We start from the raw sequence: 20,357 nt of genomic DNA on the forward strand, positions 1-20,357 counted from the left end.
TCAGTGTCATTGCCACTCCAGTGGTCCCAGCAGTGGCTCCTTGCAATGAGAATACAGAGGGTCAGTGTGAAGAGCTGCAACCAGAGCACTTACAGGAAGCTGAGATTGAGCTTCTCAAACCCAGGCTCCCTTGGAACTTGTCTTCCTGTTGTTCTGGAAACAGCACTGTATAAAAGGTGTTTTTAAATAGCATTGCGTAAAGAACATGTTTATCTCTGCTTCTGTATAATCAAAGCAGCTTCATATGATCTTGAATTCTGGCTAACTATAGGGCACAGTAGCGGAATAATCTGAAGTATAATTAAATACTCCTCTTAGCAGGGATGTGCTTCCAGAGAGCACTGAAAAATCAGCATAGCGTTCAGATTGGGTCAGTAACGGCAGAAGTCTTCGGTGAGATTTTTAAGGCATTAAAACTCTCTCTGTGCTACCCTGAACTAAAAATACCGGTTGGAGTGGTGTTTGAAGGAGAGAGGGTATGGTTTAAGAAATCATATAAAATATATGTTCTGAGCAGAGAGGTTTTGTCTGGCTTTTTTTTTTTTTTTTGCCTAACTGTAATCATGGTCATTGTACAAACAGCACTGCATTTCTAAGAAAGCCATCCAAGAAATCAAAGGGTAATATCCTTGTGACAGGGCCAGCACCAATTTTTAATTAAAATGTATGATTAACACTTGTGTCTTTAATTTAAAACTAGTAACATGGCATAAATCATCATCAGAATCATTGCTTCATCTGTAGCTTTTTTAAAAAAATGTGTCATACCTAGTAAGCAAAATATTTTAGAGCAATCAGAACTCTTTCAAATTCATCCAGCTCTAGAATAAAAAAGAAAAATTTGTACTATCAGCACTTTCAATAACAAGTTGTCTGTCTAACTCAGGAACCGTGCTAAACTGGATTTTACCATTCAAATAATTCTTTTTTATTTAAAATTAAAAATGCCCCAAACACAAACTTAGACAAACACACATACTAAAGCTTAGCCTAGGAACTGATAACATTTCCTACTACAGGTTATTCAAAATACCAAAATTATTAACATTCAGATTCCATGTCTCCATGGCCTGTTCTTGGCCACCAAATTTGCCTCAACTCTCCCCTCATATTTCCATACAGACTAAAACTGCATTACCCAATTCTTGGATGTGCTCCACACCTGCTGAGCCATGCTGCTCTGCCTAGCTCAGACATAAGAGCATATTTGATGCCCTATCTATTGATAACATGGCTGGGTGGCTGCTGCCAAAGGTAGCAGGCAAGTGTGGCTCTTCCATTATTTTCCCTACTTGAGTATTGGTCAAAATGCTTTTATGTGCATAGATCCCAATCTCCCCCAAACTTGTAGGAGTACAACTGCACCAAGCTACTGGAACATTCAGTGCTTTTCTAACAGTATAACTCAAATACAGTTTAAAAGGTCTGTCTAAAAGCTTAGTACACCAAATTTGGGTAGGAGTGAAGGTCATTGAAGCTCTTTATTGAGGTTGTGTTTGCCTTCACTCACACCATCTAGGCCCTCTGCTAGACAGCTCTGTCCCTCACTCCCTCTCAGGGTGCTGGAAATGGTCTTCATTTCACATCCCTCCCTGTTTAAAGCCCTTCTTAGGAAGTCAGAGACCCTGCTGGCAAGTTTACCTTTGCCTCACTTAGTGAGTTATATCTCATGTCTCCCATGCAGGTGCTGCTCCTCAGGCAGGGTCCCGGGGCAGAGAAACCAAAACCCTCTTGCTAAAACAAATTCCACAGTCAGCACTGCTTGGTTTGTTTATTATACCAACATAATCTAAACATAAGAACTGCTAAACATTAAAGGTTTTATGTAAAATGATAAAATTCACTTGAAGTCAGAATTTTAATGTGCTTCTATAAATTATATTAAACATATATATCTATATTCTACCATGTAGAATTTAAGACTTCAGATGCTGACACCTATAATGTGTATGTCCTGCTTAAAAGAACAACCTTATTTAAATAACAGGTACTTAGTTTATCCAATACCATTTCACTCTCAGAAAGCTTCAGCAAATCTGTCAGGACTGAGTGAAAATCATCAAGGAATTCAAAAGCCAAGTTATTTCATTTCCTTATGTTTCCCTAAACCTAGGCAAGATAAAATCTATGAGTTTAAAAAACAATCTGTAGCTTCAGAGACTGATCTCATCTACCTGCCTCATCTATACCATAAACTTCTGAACAATATCAGAGATATTTCTGCAACATTGGACTAATATGAATGACACCAGGCTCAGGCTTTATAATTTCATGAAGTCACTTGGTTATCTGAATGTATGAATTCCACTACAAAAATAATTAATATTTTAATTCAAGTTTCTGTATGTTGACTTAAATGTGCTCTTGTCTAATTCTGAAGATATTTGTTTATAAGCAATGTTTTGCAGTGGTTTTATCCATGACTGCTTAAGTTCCTGCTTAAGGTGCACCTCTACCAGGTAAATTCACAGCCTGTGCTGCAGGCTGAAATTCCTTACTGCCTGAAGTGAATTCCAAATTTAAAATAACCTATGCTGTCTGGCTGTTAGTGATTTTTTTGGGTTTCTTTTTTTTTATTAAGTGAAAAAAGCAGCAGTAGTAGTAATCATCATCATCATCATAATCATCATCATCATTGAAAAAAAAGCCCACACTTTTGCTAGTGATGAATTGCTAGTACCCTCTTCAATTTTCTGTGAAGCAAATTGGTTTAAATCAGTAAGCCAGGCAGCCCAATGGACACATTTAACTTGTAATTGTGTCAAGAAAATACATCAGAGTAAAACTCACAGAAGAACTTAAGAGGATAACCATACTGTAAGAAGCAGCTGAAGATGACTTTTTAATTTGTCCCCTGGAAAAATGCAGATGTTCAGACATGCATTGCACCTCAGTATCACTTAAAAGTACTTCACCCAGAGCTGATTTAAGTCAATGGGAGGCTTTTCATTAACCCTCCATTTTAAGGCTTTTACTTCAGCACCTGCCTAACCACAGGCATATCAGCATGGTGACTGACATCCAGGTGACAACCACTGTGCCCAAACTGATAATAAGTCAAAGCTTAATTGAAGAGCCTTGAACTTTACAGTCATAATAATAATGGAAATAAAAATCAGAGAAGGTAATCCAGTCCCATGTCTTAAATCTCTTAATTCTACAACTTGTACTAGTCTTCAAGGGAAAGAAGTGAAGACTTTGCCATATATATCTTCCAGTGTAGTACAAATAATAAGCTTATAGGCAAGTGAGAGGCTCTAAGGCTAAGTAAGGATACAAAGTGTGTTACCCAGTGTCTCCTCTTGCTGAATGTCTGTGGTGGCTGATCACCAAGAGAAAGTTTCCTCTAGATGTGTAAGCTAAGCTGACATTTAGATTGCATGAATTAAAATTATAAAAACAGCTTTAAATGAAAAATAACAGTATGTAACAACTACATTTTAAACTTCTCTATTGCCTGAAACATCTTCTCGTTGCCAGTCACACTTCTACAAGCTCTGTATGGCCTCTCACCCATATGTTGAAGCACACATTGAATAGGATCTTTCAAGGACACGTTTACACAGGCAGCTTTTATTAAGAAACAACATAAACAGCATAATAAAAAACTTGGGAGAGTTTCATAGCTTGGGAGAGGCTGGGGAGGGGGGAAGATCACAAAGGGAAAAACAGCAGCACAGCGTCAGCGTGAATATGAGCCAAGAGAGACAAGGAGGGCTTTGTTGATCAGGTTACTCTTCCTGCCATAAACAAGCCTTCTCCATCTTATGCAGAAGAAGAAGCAAATGGATTCATGTGCAGTAGGTGGGTACAATAAAAAGCTGATATTTTTCAATTGTGCCAAAGACATTTCATTTCCTTTTTTTCAAAAAGCAATTTAGATTAATCCAAGCTAAAGAGTATTAAAAAATATATTTTCAGAGTCATTTATAAAGGTCCATATTCTTTTTCTGGAAGTGGGAGCAGAGAACCTGTTTGTCATATATACTTCTTTGACCACCACTTGGCTCAAAATTACATTTACCTGCCCAACTGTTGGCCTTCCAAAATAAATAAATATTTTATTCTCCCTTTGTGTCTTTTTGTGTCTGACAGAAGGCATCAAGGCAGAGCATCTCCTGTGCAGCACTTTCAAACATCTTTTCACCTGGGGCAAATTCTTGCAACTAAGCCTGACCTATGATAAACAACCAGATCATCAATTCAGCTGCTTGGAAAACACAAGACAGTGTGTGCTGGCAGTTTTGCTGCAATGAGCTGGATGTTCTATATGGACATACTTCCTACACAGTCTTTGTAAATTATACACTTCTAAATTTTGAGAAACTTGCCTATGGAACACTCGCCAGAAGATAATTTTAATGAAAGAAACTATTTAAAGCACTGTCCTAAATAGACCTGAATTTTATCATACACTCAGGCACTTTACAAAATCAGAGTACAAATTTCTACTTCCTCAGAAAGCATCTAGCAAGGGGATGAAGCACAAAGTGAGGGCAGAAGCTCCATGGAAGGTGGAGGAAGGGAGGCAGCAGTCCCCAGGCCCAGTGCTGCCCTGGAAGATGGCAGTCCTGCCACTTGGCAGCTGTATGGACAGCTGAGGGAAACACAGTTTGGTAATGCATAGCACCAGAGTAGTGTAGGTGTGAGTGCCTCAGAGACTAGGAAATAAAGCTGAAGTTAGTCCTTGTGAATGCACTCCCGAATATTTGAAATATCGACTTCAATCAGACCATTAACACTGTTTGTTATGCACGGGCAGAAATATTGAATAGAAGTGATTTCTGACCACAGGTCAATTAAAGTGTAAGAGCCAAAGCTGATCACATTTTTTCATCTTGTATGTTGTACTCAAGCATTTGAAATTCTGCAAAACCTGTAGAGAAGAATTTTCTTTCACATCAACTTTAGTAATGACTCAGCTAATTAGTAATAACTCAGGGAAGCAGATACTACATATTAAAGAACACAAGAATGAAGAGGGCATGGTAGATCTTGGAGCTGTATATATCCTTCAACTGATAAATTACTGTCAACAAAAGTTTATCATTTGGTTATAATTACTATTCCTCTTCCCTTTCCACTCAACTGAATTAATTTAATCTGTTGCAGACAGAGATGTTATTTAAGCTCATGTTTCCTAATGTTTTGTATGCTTTAAAGAAGAGGAGATAGAAAATCTCCTTATTGTCTTCATTCTCTATGCACTGCTTTGGTAAGTTCTTTGATACAAAGAAGTAGGAAGGAAAGCATTAAACTGAAGCATTGTGAGGCCCAGAAAAAAGAAAAAGGAGAAGGATCCAGAAAAAAAAACCAATCAAACAAGCAAACAAACAACTATATGTCATTCCCTTATTTCTGTAAGAAGCTAATATCCAAAAATCCTATTTTTAGGAAAGAGTGCAAGCTTCCAGCCAGCAATGTAGTATTATTTAGTAGTAACCATTTAGGCAAATGGTTAACTTTAGGTTCTCAGTTTCATTGATCTGAAAATATTACTCTGAGGTCAAAATGAGAATTTGATATGCAGGCCTGAATTGAAACATGTACTGATTTACAGTCTGAATATGAATCAGCATAAAATTTTCCCTTTAGGATCCATTAATAATAGCTGGTACTGTAGTGCAAGACCACTGAGTCAGAATATATGAGCCCTTAGCCATTCACACCTTCATCAGTGATGAGATGCAGTCAGCATCAGCTCGAGTCCCTTGGGGGTTCTGTCATGTTGATTTCTTTTCCTGGTTTAAATCTTTTCTCTTTATGTGGTCAAAATGACAGGGTAGATTATATGCATATAGATTTTTAACTCTCCAGTCCTCTCTTAGCCTACCAAAGGCAGGTTTTATTGTCAATTAATCACTTCCTTTATTATCCTTTTTTAATGTTGATGTGAACGTCGGGAATTACTGTACATAGTAACAATGACACAACCATTTTTTTGGGAAAAAAGCAAAATGGGAACACAGACATATTTATTATCATGGTATACAAATATGCTGGTTTATTTAGATTATGCAGAAATGTTTGTGGTCGATCAAAGTGACTTTTAAGATGCTAAAATAACTGACAAATGAAGCAAATACTGATGCTTATTAAATAGTTACATTTGTCATTTAAGGCTGGAAATTTGACATGAAATGTATGACACATAAATAATAAGATACATTATAGATCACTCACTGTTCTGTTTTTCTGTCAGTAAAACTTTTCTACAAGTCTGAAAGAATAAAAGGGATCTTCAGGCTTTTGAGACAAGAATCAACATGTGCTGAAGTGTGGGACGTTTGACAAAACAGCACAGAGAAGAAATAAATATCAATCCAGAATGACTGAAAAATTATAGTGAAACACGAAACCTGTCACCTTATCCTGTAAAGAAATTCAGCATATAGAGGAGAAGCCATGCTGGAGCTCTGAAAATGAAAAAGAGAATCAGTATTGTAGCTGGCTGTTGGCAGGGGAAAGCTTTGGAGAACTCCAGCATCAAGTCGTGAAACCAAAGACAAAAATACTGCTCTCAGTAGATCTGAGCTACACCCTGCAGATGTTAGGTCAGCACCTCAGAGAGGTCCTTTTATCTCTGTCCTCATAACAAATTCTTCAGAAGAGCCATGATTTTGCCTCTGAAATTCTCCAAATGCATTTTCCTGCAGAACAGTCCTTACATTGTGTTCATTTCCACTGTCATTACAGGCAGTGTGCCCTGTGCTATTTGTGTGACAAAGCCCTAACCTGTGTGTTCAGAAGAGGCTCAGAAAGGCTTCTTGCAGGGAAGTCAGGAAACATGAGAAGCCTGATCCCACGACAGAGGTGCACAGGGAAAATGACTCCTGAGCTCAGCAAGGATGAGCAGGAAGAATGCTCCCATTTACAGTTCACCCTGTTGATCAGGTGCTGGGGCAAAAATCACCTGACATCCATTCTCAGGAGACAGTGTGGCACACTGCCAGATGGGCTGCATGATTTAAGGCTGTACCTCAAGCAGGACAAATGTTGACATAGGAAGAATTAGGTTGCTATCCCATTGGAGACCTCCAAATCTTAGGACACACACACCTGGCTCAAAGCAGGTGAGGCAGAGAGCGCCAGCAGGCTCCTCTAAAGTTCCTCTACACCTACTCTGTATGAGTACCTAATTCAGCTTGGTCAAAAATTTGCAGCAAAGTAACTGGAAAGTTTCTCAACTGAGTGAATGTTCTTTTTGCACTACATTGAAGGAGAGGGCTTTAAAAAAAAAAAAAAAAAAAAAAAAAAAAAGGAGGAAAAAAGCCATAAAATTCACAGGGATTTTTTTGTGATGGGAAAAACGCACTGTGACAATCCTAATTAAAAAAAACCCATGGCTGTTTTTGTACATTGTATCTCATTGTGAAAATACACACCCTTTGAAATATGAAAATTGTTGCAATGTGAGAGAGAAATAATTTCGGGAAACCCCTGTCAAGTTATTAACAACACATTCCATGGAGAAGCATGAAAAAAAGGAAATCTCATAAAATACAAAAGGCCAAAGCTCTGAAAGAACCTTCTGTCTTATAATTAATTTTCTACATTCTGCCTCTGTTCTCAAGCACAGAAAACTCTTTCTAAATTAAATTATCTTCTAGTAGAGAAATACATGGAATTATAATGCACAAGAACACATTGCTACTTTAATATTCTACACTATTTATAAGACAGCACAAGGCACAGTGTTTCACTTTTAAATACTGGCAACCCAAATTATTTTAATTTCTTAGGCATTTATCTATGTCAAATTTAGAACATATGAAATTCACCATAACATCCTGAGATATTTTTGCTTAGAAATATATCACATCAGATTTCCATTTATGTTGCATTTACATTTATATCCATTTTAAAGACCCTCTTGTCTGCCAGAATTATTTAAATTGACCTTGCTGAAGGAAAGTAGGGTCTATATTGTATTTTTAAAAGCCAATTATTCAAAAAGACATTGATAACATAGCAAAGTACACTGTATGACACAGAACCTCAGCTGGCTGATATTGTTGTAATTTCATTTACAGCAGTCCAGTTATATGGTTTCCCTCAACTGGGATCTAGCCACGAATATTTAGTTTAATTACAGGATATATATTTTAAGCAGTAACAGAGGTCTATTGCGTATATTTGGCAAATGTTTCCACGCTCCAACCAACTGTGAGTTTGGAAGCTAACATACCAATTATACCCAACCTATATTCATACCGTTCTTTTAAATTTTGCAGGTCTTGATTAAACCATCCTTTGGCTTTGGAGATTGTCCAGGTTTTTGCAATTGCACCTGAACACAAAGTATTATGAGGCTGTACATAATTTATAGAGATCAACACTAATTACTATGAAAAGATTCAGGTGGCTCAATCTCTTACTTTTTTAATAGCAGACCTAAATTTCTCTGTCACCTGTGAGGATGGAATTGCACCTTGCCCAGACAGCAAGCAGTGCTATCTCCCTCTAGATTTTGGACATAGGTCTCAAGGAGGATTTTCATGGTTCACAGGCTCGGAACAGATGGTGCATTTCATCCCAGTAACAGTAACTCCTCTCACTGATGCCAGATAAAAATGGGTTTTGGATTTTTTAAATTAAAAAGCCTGCGTTATTAAAACCAGCTGTAATCATTTGGGACTGAAGCCCCATTTATGTTTTCATTTGCTGTGCTGAAGCATCAGTTATCCCATTGTGCTCTGTGGAATTACTGCAGGGTTTTATTCTTGTAAATGAGAGCAGAATTTCTTTCTTAATCCTGTCTTTGAAACTAAGTGATTACAGCCCAAATTGCCTCTTTGAATGAAACAACTGTATGCCCCATTTAAACATACTCTATAGGTTTCACATTATTCTTTTTTTGCAAACCTACACTGATTTTACAGGATTTTAATGTTGATCAAAGATGCATTAAAAAAAAAAAAAGTCCTCTTCAAATCAGAATTTCCTAATTTTATTCTTTGGTGGATATTGTCTGTAATGACAGTGCCCTGTGGTTCATATTGTTTCTAATGGTCTTAAATGGACACTCCTCAAAACTACTTCTTTGAAAAAAAATCAATAAGTAAACCTTTGTGCTGAAGCACAGAACTGTACAAAGAAAACAGAACAAAAACAGCTGATGAAAACCATAGGTAGTAGCAGGTCTGACTATGTCTTAAAATAAAATTCAGATATAACTTCTGTGAACATTAAAGCTGTAAAAGGGGCAAAATTCAGAGCGCATAATTTCAAAGTGACAACAATCAAAGTTCCTTGGAAAAGAAAGAAAAACGTTACTCTTTTTGTTCTTATTATGTAATTGTGCTTGTCCTTGGACACACTTCACCTGCAATCACACTTCTTGCATTTTGATGTAGAATTTCTATTACTTCTTTATATTTTTTCATCGTCATCACTATTTATTTTTTTAAATGCGATGGGGCTTGCCTGCCTTAAAGAGGTTTTTGAAACATCAGTGTGCATGGTGGACATGGCTATAGTCTCATAGTCCTCCTCACGGGAGTGGAAGTGACACAAATGAAAAAAAAACTGCAGGTCCCTTTGGAAGTTCTTATTGAGAAACCCGTAGAAGATGGGATTCACACAGGTGGAGATCATGGCAGTGAGGTGGCAAATCAAGAACAACAGGTTGTGGCTGCAGGTAGCAACAGGCAGAATTTCATGATTCCAATCAAACACGATATTGAAGATGGTGAGAGGCAGCCAGCAAACTGCAAATGCGACCACTATTGATATCAGCATGATGTTGATCCTTTTGGTTTCAGAGGATCTGTACTTACTGTCTCTCATCTTGTCCATCATGTTGTTCCTTTTTTTTAACCGTATGTATATCTGCAGGAAATTCAACAAAGAGAAACACATGGGGTAAATTAACCTACCACTGTCATCTTTGCAAGAATAAACAAACATCAGGTAGAATGAAGTACATTTTGCAAGATCATTCTATCTTACCTTCAGGTAGCAAATAAATATAAAACAAAGCGGTCCAAAGTACTGAATCACCAAAAGCGTTGTGGTATAAGAAAGCCTGGCAGTGTCCCAGGGGAACAGGTCCAAGCACACATATTTGTCCTTATATTCATCAAATGTCACATTTCTGAAGGGCTCATCTGTCAATACGTGGTAGATCAGGAAAGGCAAGGAGGAAGCTGTGGCTAAAATCCATATGGCAGCAATCCCCATGTAGGCATGTCTGTTGTTGGGCCTCCAGCCGCGGGGATTGATGATCAGCTGATGGCGCTCAATGGCAATGAGGACTAAAGAAAAGACCGAGACGGTGATGGAGGCACATTGCACAAAAGGGTTCAGCTTGCACATGGCCTCCCCAAAAATCCAGTGGTCCATTAAAGTGTACACGAAGGTAAAGGGAAGACACATGATGGTCACTAGGAGATCAGAAAACGACAGGTTGACAATGAGGATGTTGGTAACATTGCGCATCTCCTTTTGCTTTAAAATAATGACAATCAAGGCCAGATTCCCAGAGACCCCCAGAATTATCACCGTCCCATAAGCCAAGGCCAAAGTGAAGACCATGGCCAAAGGCACATGGCAATCTTCGTCATCAAACTGCAAGATCTGCGAGTTCATCTCTGAAAAATTCGGGTGACCGGAAATATTTCCCAGTGGGGCGAGAACCGAGGTATTCATGTTCTTTCCAACTCGCCGCCGACCTTCGCCGCCGCCGCGCTCATCCAGAGCGCTTCGAGCTCAGGACGCGCCCGCCGGCCCCGCAGCGGAGCCCGGGCCGAGCCCGCTCCTCAGTCTCAGCGCCGCATCTCCCTCGCCGCACCTGGGGACAAGGGAAGCAGCGGCGCCGGTCACGGCCGGGCACAGCGCCTGCCCCGGGCGGGGAGCGGCGCGCCCGTGTCCCGCGGCAGCCGAGCCGCCCGCGCCCGCCGCTCCCTCCGCTCCGCTCCCTCCGTTCCTCTCCCTCCGCGGGGCCGCGCAGAGGCAGCGGGCAGGACCCGGGCGCAGGACGGCAGCGAGAACACGCGTCCTGCCCGGCCCGTTCCCGCCGGCACAAGTCGCACGGAATAGCGAGCCGGGAAGGGATTTCAGCCTTCCCACCAGCGCAGCCTCCACTTTATGTTTTACATCTCCTTTTCACAAGTTTAATCTGCAAACGTCTGCTTTCTTAAACTGCTCTACATGAAATTATGTCCAGGCGTCACATGAGGAGGAGTGGAAAGCCCAACTGACTAATGTGACGGATGGGAAAATGACTCAATTGCTGCTTTTTTTTTTTTTCCGAGGCACATATACTTGATGTTGAGCGGCCAAGTGCCCTCAGCAGCACTGGCACTAAATCAAAGGTAAATCAGGAACTCTGAACATCTTAATCTTATCTAGCAGGGCTGTGGAGCAAAGAAAGAAGAATACAGGACAAAAGACAAAACTCGGCAAATTTTAAACACCCCAGAAAATTTCTTTAGCCATGCAAGGGAAATAGGCATGCTTAAATAACCACCCCCTTGCAAGGCCTTGGCTTTTAAAAATCCGAAAATCAAGCATATGTGTTCAGAACGCAAATAAAAAGTAAAATCAAACTAATTGATATGCAATTAAAAATCAATTAATTGATAACCTGACACACCTTTACTTCAACTTGCCATTAGTGCCACTGAATCTGGGCATCATTAGTGGCTCTGCATTCCACACTGAGTCTGGAACTTTCTCTCTGCCCACTCCTGTGAGCTAAATTTATTGCTCACTTAACCTTATAGTAATGGAAGTAATGCCACTTAAAATTCACACAAGTGGGTTTCAAATGCGACTTCATATGGCATTTATCAGAAAAGCTGTAAAAACATTGCCCACTAAAACGTACTTTAATAGAAGTTACCCTGAATAGGTGAGCTTTTGTTCTTAAATGATACTCGATAAAAATCTCTGTGCTATGTAAATCTCTGGAGAGGAATTGTCTTTGTCTCTTACTGGTGGCAGACACCCTTTTAGCAGCCTCACGCTGGGCACCACAGCTGGGGCAGTGTGTGAGGGCTGGGCTTGGAGCTGCAGCTCCTCCCGAGGGTCAGCCAAAGGGTGACCGAGCCAATGCCATGCCTGTCGCTGCTGGCAGGAGCTAGCCCCTACTGGCTCTTCTGGCTCTTTCAGTCAGCACAAGGCTACATGAAACTGCGACAGGCAGTGGAGCTCGCCTCTGAGTGGCATTTTACTGTGAGAGTTAACAGCAGTGATTTCAGACAAAAGGCTTCTCTGTCTGTTTGATTACACTGATTTTCAAGCTATCTAGGTATGCACCTGAGTATCACCTCTCAGACCCTCTGCTAACTTAATTTATCAGATCTCCTAGTCCAACAAATCTGTTTTAAGGTCTAGTAAAGAAATTTCTACCCCAAGATTCCTTGAAGCACCACTTCTGTCACAGCCAAAAGTGCTTTACACAAATGTAAAGTGTGTGGCTGATGCGGAGAGCCAGGGCTCCTCAATTCCCACAGTGTAACTTTATCAGAGCCTGAAAATCAACACCTGGATTTAATCATGAACCCCACCACCACTTGTGTGGCACAAGGTGGGCACTCCAGCCCTGTGACTTGATAGAATGATGGCAAGAGCAGGCAAGGAGCTGTGTCCTGCAAGGAGGGAACTGGGCAGGTTCTTTCACCAGCCGGGACCAAACTGCCCCCAGCGATAAGGTGTCCAGGGTTTTTCAACTCCCTTGGCCAAGCTGTGCTCTTGCTTATTTATTAAATATCAAACTCAAAACCAGAACATGCTACTGCCCCTTCTCCCCTCATTTTTCCCTTAGCAGAGATGCAACCTCTCTGATGTGTGCAGGAGTGTATCCAGCAGCCAGCCCACCACTGCCAAGTGAAGGGAGTCCCCATCATTCCTGTCCTTCTGCAAAATGGACCAGACAACAAAGGAGCATAAAGTTCAGTCTCCCATACAGCTGCACTGCTCCTTGTCTCCTAAGTCAGGAAGCAGATCCCTCCCCACTCTGAGTGATGTCTTGGCATAGGGAAAACCCATAGCCCTGCAAACCCCTCTGGGTGATTGCAGTCACACACAAGCACACCGTTCTGACTCTCCTTGAGAGATTTTGGGCAAAAGTTTAGCACCAGCAGACAAAAAGGGTGAAATAATGTGCTGCTAGGTGAATGGAAATGTACAGTTAAACTATCGGAGCTGTTCAAAAGCAAGAGCAAAATGCTGTCAGCCCAAGCTGAAGGTTCACCCAGCTGCTCAGAAGTTCTACCTGGAACGTAATCCTCTCTTGGATTTTGTCACTAGCATCTAGGACAGCAAGCAGACACCAGCCTCACTGGCACACAAGCACTCAGAGTCATGGAAAAGCAACCATGGGGGAAACTCACCTTGCAACTGCTCTGCCCGTCTTTGGTCTGCTCAGGGGCTGGCCCAGGAGGCTGGATGGAGAAGGAGCTGGGAAAGGAGAAGGATCCTTTGGTATTTCTCCAGTCAGATCCTAAAGATTGGTGAGGAAGGCTGGAGACTCCCCCTTAAAGCTGAACTCCACCTTACCCCAGTATCACATGATGGTGCTCTACGGAGCAGATCCTGAAAACCACATTGCAAGCGCATCACCTTTAAACTGCACATCTGGGGGTGGGTTGCCTAGTAATTCCGAAAGAAATGCAATTAAATATTGAAACAAAAGAGGGGGGCTGGGGGCAGAGCGCTGGGAAAAGCTCAGGAAGGGAGATAGTTTCAAATCGGTCTGCCTGTTTCATTTTATCTGCAAGTTATTGCCATCTTGTGGCCAAACGAAAGATGGAAATAGAAACTCCTATTAGAAGTCCTGTTAGAAAAGGGGACGAGGAAGAGATTTTCAGCATAAGGAGCAAGTTGCAAAGTTTGGGTTTGGTTTTTTAAACCAGTACAGCTAGCTTCTGCTCTTCATTTATCATGAATAGCGATGACTGGACCAATAAGAAATGTCAAGTTCCTGAAACATCTTGCTGTTTCACTCAGAAAAAGCACTGCCCTGATCCTCTTCAATGGGCATAAAAGACACAGTAAATTGGGAAGTCTGTGAGAAGTTACCCAGACAAATGTAAGAAACACTTTGAAAATGCCTTGACAAAAGCTGCAGATTGTAATAGGAGTTTGTATTCATTGGAAAACAGAAGTTCCCTAGTTTGTCCAAGGTCCCAGATTGAATTTTCCTGTGTAAGGAGTTGCATGCTCTCACATTCTTACCCACAGGCATGCATCTATTATATGACAACACTGTTGCGGAATGAATAACTCTCAACTGAGAAACCAGCCTAATTATAGCTAAAAAAATCAGTAGCACAGAATCAATGATTGTGACATTTTTTTGTAGAAGAAGCCACACGGGAACATTTCAGACCCCAGCATAAGGCTGATGTTTGCACTCTATTTACAGGCACTCGGCTCCACTGCATTGTAATTGCAGTCCTCGATGTAAGAAAGACAACTGCAGGCACGCTGCAAGGCTGCTGAAAGCCGGTAGCCGTGGTGCTGCTGACATTTTAAGAGCAGCAGCCAGAAGGAAAGTGCAGGCTGTATACAATGCCTGACAGGAACTCCAGTCCTATGTAGGTCATTAGCATGTGTGCCTTTGAGTGAGCAAAAGTGGGTACGCTCAGGCAGGGATCCAAGGTGGTCTCATAAAAAGCATATTTCTGTCTGAAGCAGTGACACTCTTGGACATGTACAACTGAGACTTCTCATAGCTTTGGATGTGGAATGATATATCACATTGTCCTATAAAAATATTTTTAAGGGAAATAGATGTATTGCTAGGCAGAGTAAAATCTTTGTTGGGTTTTTTTTTTTTGTTTTTTGGGGTTTTTTTTGTTGGTTGTTTTTGTTTTGTTTTGTTTTGTTTTGTTTTGTTTTGTTTTTTTTAATGCCAGAATGTTCCCACTACTTCCTTGTAATGTTTTTACCCATATGGTCAAGACGGCTATTTAAAAATTATAAGCATTCTGTGATACAAAATTGTTGTACTCTGCTAACAGGTATCCAAGGCAGAGATACGTTTTTAAGATCAGTTCAGAATAAGAGACCAGAGTTTACGTGGCAAACTGGGGAGCTGCAGGGGTGGCTTTTGTAAGAAGAGTACACCCACATTGACCAGAACCATTTTCATCTGACTCCAAAATGCACCCACAGCTGGCCAGAGCAGAGATTCCTCCCCCCACAGCCTGTGGTGAAAACCATGGTGACAAAAGCTGCTCCCTGGCAGCTCATGCAAGATCATGGCAGGAGCAGATATCCATGCTGTGGTCCACAGAGAACAGTCTGTTCCTGAAGGACTGAAATCCAGGTGAACACCATGAGGAGGGAGGAGTAGCAGAGAAAAAGGGTGATGAACTGACCAGAACTCTCATTCCCTGTCCCTCTGCGCCACTCAGAGGGGTGGGAATGTAGAGCAGGTGGGAGACAAGAGTGATGTTGAGCCTGGGAAGACAGGGATGTAGGGAGTTGAATTCTGCCTGTTTCTCACCATCCTATTCTAAGTTTAGATTTAAATTATGTACCACAAAGTTATTAATTTACAAAATGTCAATTTTTCAGAAATGTCTGAATTTTCAGATACATATGATCTGCTTTCTCCTCCATTTTGTCATTAGTCATGAGGATCTCCATTTCAGCAGCAAATTAAGTGATACATAATACTTCACTTTTTAATGGTTAATACATACAGGAATTTCAAACATTGCATAAACATGGGCAAAGCAAACCCCAAAATGCCCCAGTTATACCATGCAAATATAATAATTACCTATAAAAGATCAAAAATAGAGCCTACATGTCTCTCAGTGTCCTGAACTCACAGTGATAACTACAAATATCCATGGGATTATTGACACTACAGACAGATGCTAGGTCAGGCATTGAACAGTGTGTGTGTAGAGCAATGGAAAGCACTGCCTTGGTCCCTGACATGTTCTACATATAAGTGTATGTACATAAATACACACATACACACATACATACACATATTTTTATATGTATTTATATGTACACACATGCTATAAGACCAACCTTGCTAAAAGCTTGCTGCCTAACCATGCTGTTGTGTGTCCACCCCAAATGACTAAATCAATCGGAGCTATATCAGTCTTCTCTGAAGCATTTCATATACATGTGAGCACTAATACATGTGAACACTAAAAAATAATCACTCTAAATTAATAAACAAATGCTGATTATTTTCATTTCTTTTCATTCATAACTTTCCATTATAGCGGTATAAAATACATTTGGTGCATCGGATATGCTCCATAGGAAAATCTGGCATTAGCAGGTCCTGGCTATCTTGTGCATCTCCAGTCTCAACACCAAGCTGATGGTCTTCATCTGGAGCGCCAAGCTCACAAAGATGTCAAAAAATTCCTCATAACTCTTATTTTATTGATGATGACTGTCAGAACATGAGAACACTGGAGTAGCAAGATAACCATTGTGTTAAAGATTATCCTCTTCCAGGGAATACATTTTTCAGCACATCAAAGGCACCCTGGATTGCATGACTTTGTATGCATGTGTTTGTTTGTGTGAAGGCATGACATTGCAAAAAGAGAGTAAGTACAATAAACAGAACACAAGGATTTCAATTAAGGAAATAGAACAGCTTGAGTAAAAGAATACAGAAATGCTTTGAAGCAAAACCACTGAGAAGGGAATGAGATGTGTTTTAAAAAACATATAGAAATAAATTGACTAAGATTTAAATCCAGTAAAATTTTTTCTCACTGCAAAACTCAGAAAACATTTCATAAAATGAGGCTGTTGTTTTTATTATAATGTATCTTCGTGTGTTCAGGCAATGCAATCCCTCCCTAAAATTTAAAATCCAGTAAGTGAAAGAACACCAGGAGGGTCATTTGTCTCTTCTGTTCTGTATAAAGCAAACTGAAGTCACCACTACGGAAATAAATGGAAACACTCTCTGAAGGGGTTTTTAAACTTTATTTTTTATTGGTTTTATATTTTAATAATGAACATCAGTGCCATTGAAATAATTGCATTTCACACTACTCTGTTCAAAGATAAGGGAACTCATGGTCCTTGGGGCAAAAGTCTGTCATCAGTAGACTAAATAGGCCTTTTGCTGTTGAGTGTAATTTGAATTGCAGCAAATTCTCTCTTTGGCTAAGAACATGTTTATTCTGACATAACTGCATCTGACACCAAACATAACAATACTTCATTTGACTGCTAATGTCAAAAACCCAAAAAAGCTGCATGAATGATTATGTGGTTCATCTCTGCTGTCATTCTTGCTGCTACAGTTCAATTTTCAACAATACAGCCAAGCTGACTAATGAAATCTATCCTGATCACATGAAGTATTGCCTAAAGGCTGCTTGAGCTATAAACTAAATTATGTCCACCTGGCTAAAACACTAAGTCATGTTTTCTGCTATGGGCACCCCACTGTCTATTTAGAATTCAAACGCCTATACACTCATACAAAAGCTCTCCTCTGGCATCAGATGAAGCAGAAATAGGCCCCACACATGAACATTCAGGCAGGTCAACGTGTATAACACCAGCCAAAAAATGAGATGGCACGTTAGGAAGCAAAACTTATTAATTACAGGCTCAGTCTTGGAAGTATTTTATTAGCTAGCCCTCAGGAGTTCTGCCTTTCATTGCACAGACATCTCAACCACTGCCACCTTCTCAGAAGTCCAAGGCTTGCTGCTTTATGCAAGCTAAGAATCTGTGGAAGGGATGGACCAAACAGAAGCCAGACATTGGTGGTATTTTTCATAGTGTTTTATTAGAATTTTTCTGGGCATGAAGTGGTTGGGTGAAGAATTTTAACCAACACAAATGCTTTATATGTATCTCACAAAATCTCTCAAATTCTGTAGCAGCTATGTCCTACTGCTTAAACTGTTTTGCCCATGGATTGGTAGCAGACTTTACAATAACACTAGACTTTGTCTCATGACAAACTCTGACTTTGGTGATTGACTGCATGCTGAGGAACTGGATATTAGGTGCTTTAGACCTTTGGTTTTGTGGCATTTATCAGTTCTCACAGATTTCCATTAGGATTTGAGTCTTTATATCTTCCACAGTTTGCCTTTAGAGGTAAAATTTTCTAGGATATTGGAATGATTCTCCCAAAAGAAAGATACATTTGGGACTACAGTAAGAAACATGACAAAACTAATTTGAATTCATATAGACACAGAGTTTTCTCTTGTATTTTCTGTTGTATGCTTCTGACTGAGGAATCCCAGCCTTCTCTCTCTGATGCACCATTTTCCCCCAGCTCCCCCAGAGGAGGTACCTTTCATCATCACCATCCCTTACTTCCTCAAGGACTCCTTTGTGCTCTCAACAATCATATGGGAGCTGGTCTCTAGGGAACCTGTGCTGTGATCTGCTGCCACTCCTGATATTTGATATCTCTAATGGCCATACCTTTTCTATCTCTAGATTATTGATTTCATTATTCAGTAATGTTACTGGCAAGACAGAGGTACACAAATAGTGGAAAGGAAAAAATTATAGTGGTCTGAATAGCAGTTGTCTCTGATGTGTGCAAGTATCAGGGATGAAATGCGCAGACACAGTTGAGGAAAATGTGGTGTTATTTACAGGTCTGTGGGGAATAAAACAAATAATCTCACACCTGCCAATACATTACTGGCTGATGAACCCCTTTAAAATAAGACAATCAACAAACAAAAAAAAGCAGAATATTTTACTCTTAAAGGGAATTGCTTTGAGGAAGGATTACTTGTCTTACTGACTACTCCTGCTAAGAAGCACATATTTTCTGGAGGCTCCTTGGGAAACTGTACTAGGTGACCTTAGAAATGGCTTAACATGGTGGCAGGCTGTTTGTACCTTTATGAAGGTACAATGGGATCCCACATAAATCACACTTGTGCAATATAAGAAAGTTTAATTTCCCACTGGGCTCTGCCAGCAAATTTAGACTACTTGTAAAACACACTATCAGTCTGCTGTAGCCAGCAGTTTCCATAGAAATATGTAGTATCTTTAAAACTACACTTTTTCCAGAAGAGATCTTCCACTTCAAGCAGTGGGGCCAGCAATGTGGGAAGCTCTCCTGGAACAAGAGAAGTAGGGAAAGTGTTCATCGTGCCCATCATGTGTTACAGCTGTAGTGGGTTTCTATCTATAGGTCAAACTCTTAGATGGTCAAAAATGCTAAGAACAGCTACTCAGGCCTAAAAAGGATTAATTCTGTTCTCTGTTGTGACTAACAGGAGAGTTGTGTTAACACCATGAGATGGATTGGCACGTCACTTCCAACTGGCAGCTCCCTGTGCTCCACTTGCACATGCAGTGATTCACCAGCAGTGGGTGGTGAATTATGCAGAAGCAGGCAAAAGAAGATGGGATGAAATCTTCAAAAGAAGATAGGATGAAATCTTCTTTACCATCCTGAGCTTATCTGCTGAAGATGAAGATGATTTGTTCCTGGATGGCTCAATGGGTATTTTCACAATACCCAAGTTAAATAAGGAACCTACCTGGACTTTTCAAAGGTTATTTTACAATATGATTGATCCAGTTGTTTTGTCTTGGTGTGGTACAGTCTTTCACAGGCTAATTATAGGGATGGCTTTTCTGCAGTGCTGTGTTAATATCAACTGTCAAAGTACCACCTCAGCAAATGGGAAAGTCATTACATTTCTGTGTCAGATTCTGCCACTTGCGCTCCCAGGGACCCGAATGTTACTGAGTTCTGCTGTAGCTCCGTAATAGGACTATGATCAATGATTCTTCTTGTGCTAGAAGATAACAGCTGCTGAGAGTAGCAGAGTTTGTCTTTTCATGCTTTGTACTGACATACCCAACAGTTTTTAGGCTTTAAAATATTGCTCACATAAGAAAATGCCCTGCTTTCTCACTGATTGTTCACATAAAATTAAAACGACCCTTCATATATTTTGCTCTGTAAGAACCGAACTCAGCTCAGCGAGGAAAACTGTTTGGGGCGAAAACCATTGCCTTCCACCTGTTCTAAAATAAACATTAAAGGGTATTTGAGCAGGAGGGATAAAAACCTCCGGAGCTCTGCTCCAGCCGAAGCGAGGGGAGCTCTGCCCAGCGTTCAGTGATTGCCTGTCTGTGATCGCGCCTCGCTGTGTCCCGAGACTCGCGGCGCGTTTCACCTTGGCAAAACGCCGCGCCCCGAGTGCCGGGCGAGGCGCTGAGAGCATCCCCTCAGCACCGGCGAGCGCGAGGTGTATTTACCGTCTCGCTGTATTTCCATGGAAACTCTGATTGTCACACCGCGCGGCGCTGAATTACCGGGCTCCAGGGCTGCCTGGAGAGGCCTCCCGAAGTGCCCCCCCGCTGCAGCCCCAGCTCGGCCGAGCGGGCGGCGGGCGCGGCACCGACGGCGG

At 40.8% G+C, this 20,357-nt stretch overlaps 1 protein-coding gene across 1 annotated transcript; it reads right to left on the reverse strand.

Annotated features, from left to right (window-relative positions):
* Positions 1-482: 482 nt before the first annotated feature.
* Positions 483-13,710, reverse strand: NPY1R (neuropeptide Y receptor Y1). The gene is made up of 3 exons (XM_005486306.4): positions 13,338-13,710; positions 9,952-10,792; positions 483-9,831 (listed from the first exon to the last, which is right to left on the reverse strand). The coding sequence occupies exons 2-3, from the start codon at positions 10,648-10,650 to the stop codon at positions 9,373-9,375; spliced, it is 1,158 nt and encodes a 385-aa protein (XP_005486363.1). The 5' UTR covers positions 10,651-10,792; positions 13,338-13,710; the 3' UTR covers positions 483-9,372.
* Between the last annotated feature and the right edge of the window lie 6,647 nt (positions 13,711-20,357).

This window comes from Zonotrichia albicollis, chromosome 5 (assembly GCF_047830755.1).
Source record: "Zonotrichia albicollis isolate bZonAlb1 chromosome 5, bZonAlb1.hap1, whole genome shotgun sequence".
Classification (NCBI taxonomy): Eukaryota; Metazoa; Chordata; class Aves; order Passeriformes; family Passerellidae; genus Zonotrichia; species Zonotrichia albicollis.

Excerpts from the sequence above, each read along its gene's own strand:
- NPY1R (XM_005486306.4), bottom strand. The coding sequence starts at position 10,650 with ATGAATACCTCGGTTCTCGCCCCACTGGGAAATATTTCCGGTCACCCG. Across the intron at positions 9,832-9,951 it reads TATTTATTTGCTACCTGAAG|ATATACATACGGTTAAAAAA; the intron begins GTAAGATAGAAT and ends AATTTCCTGCAG.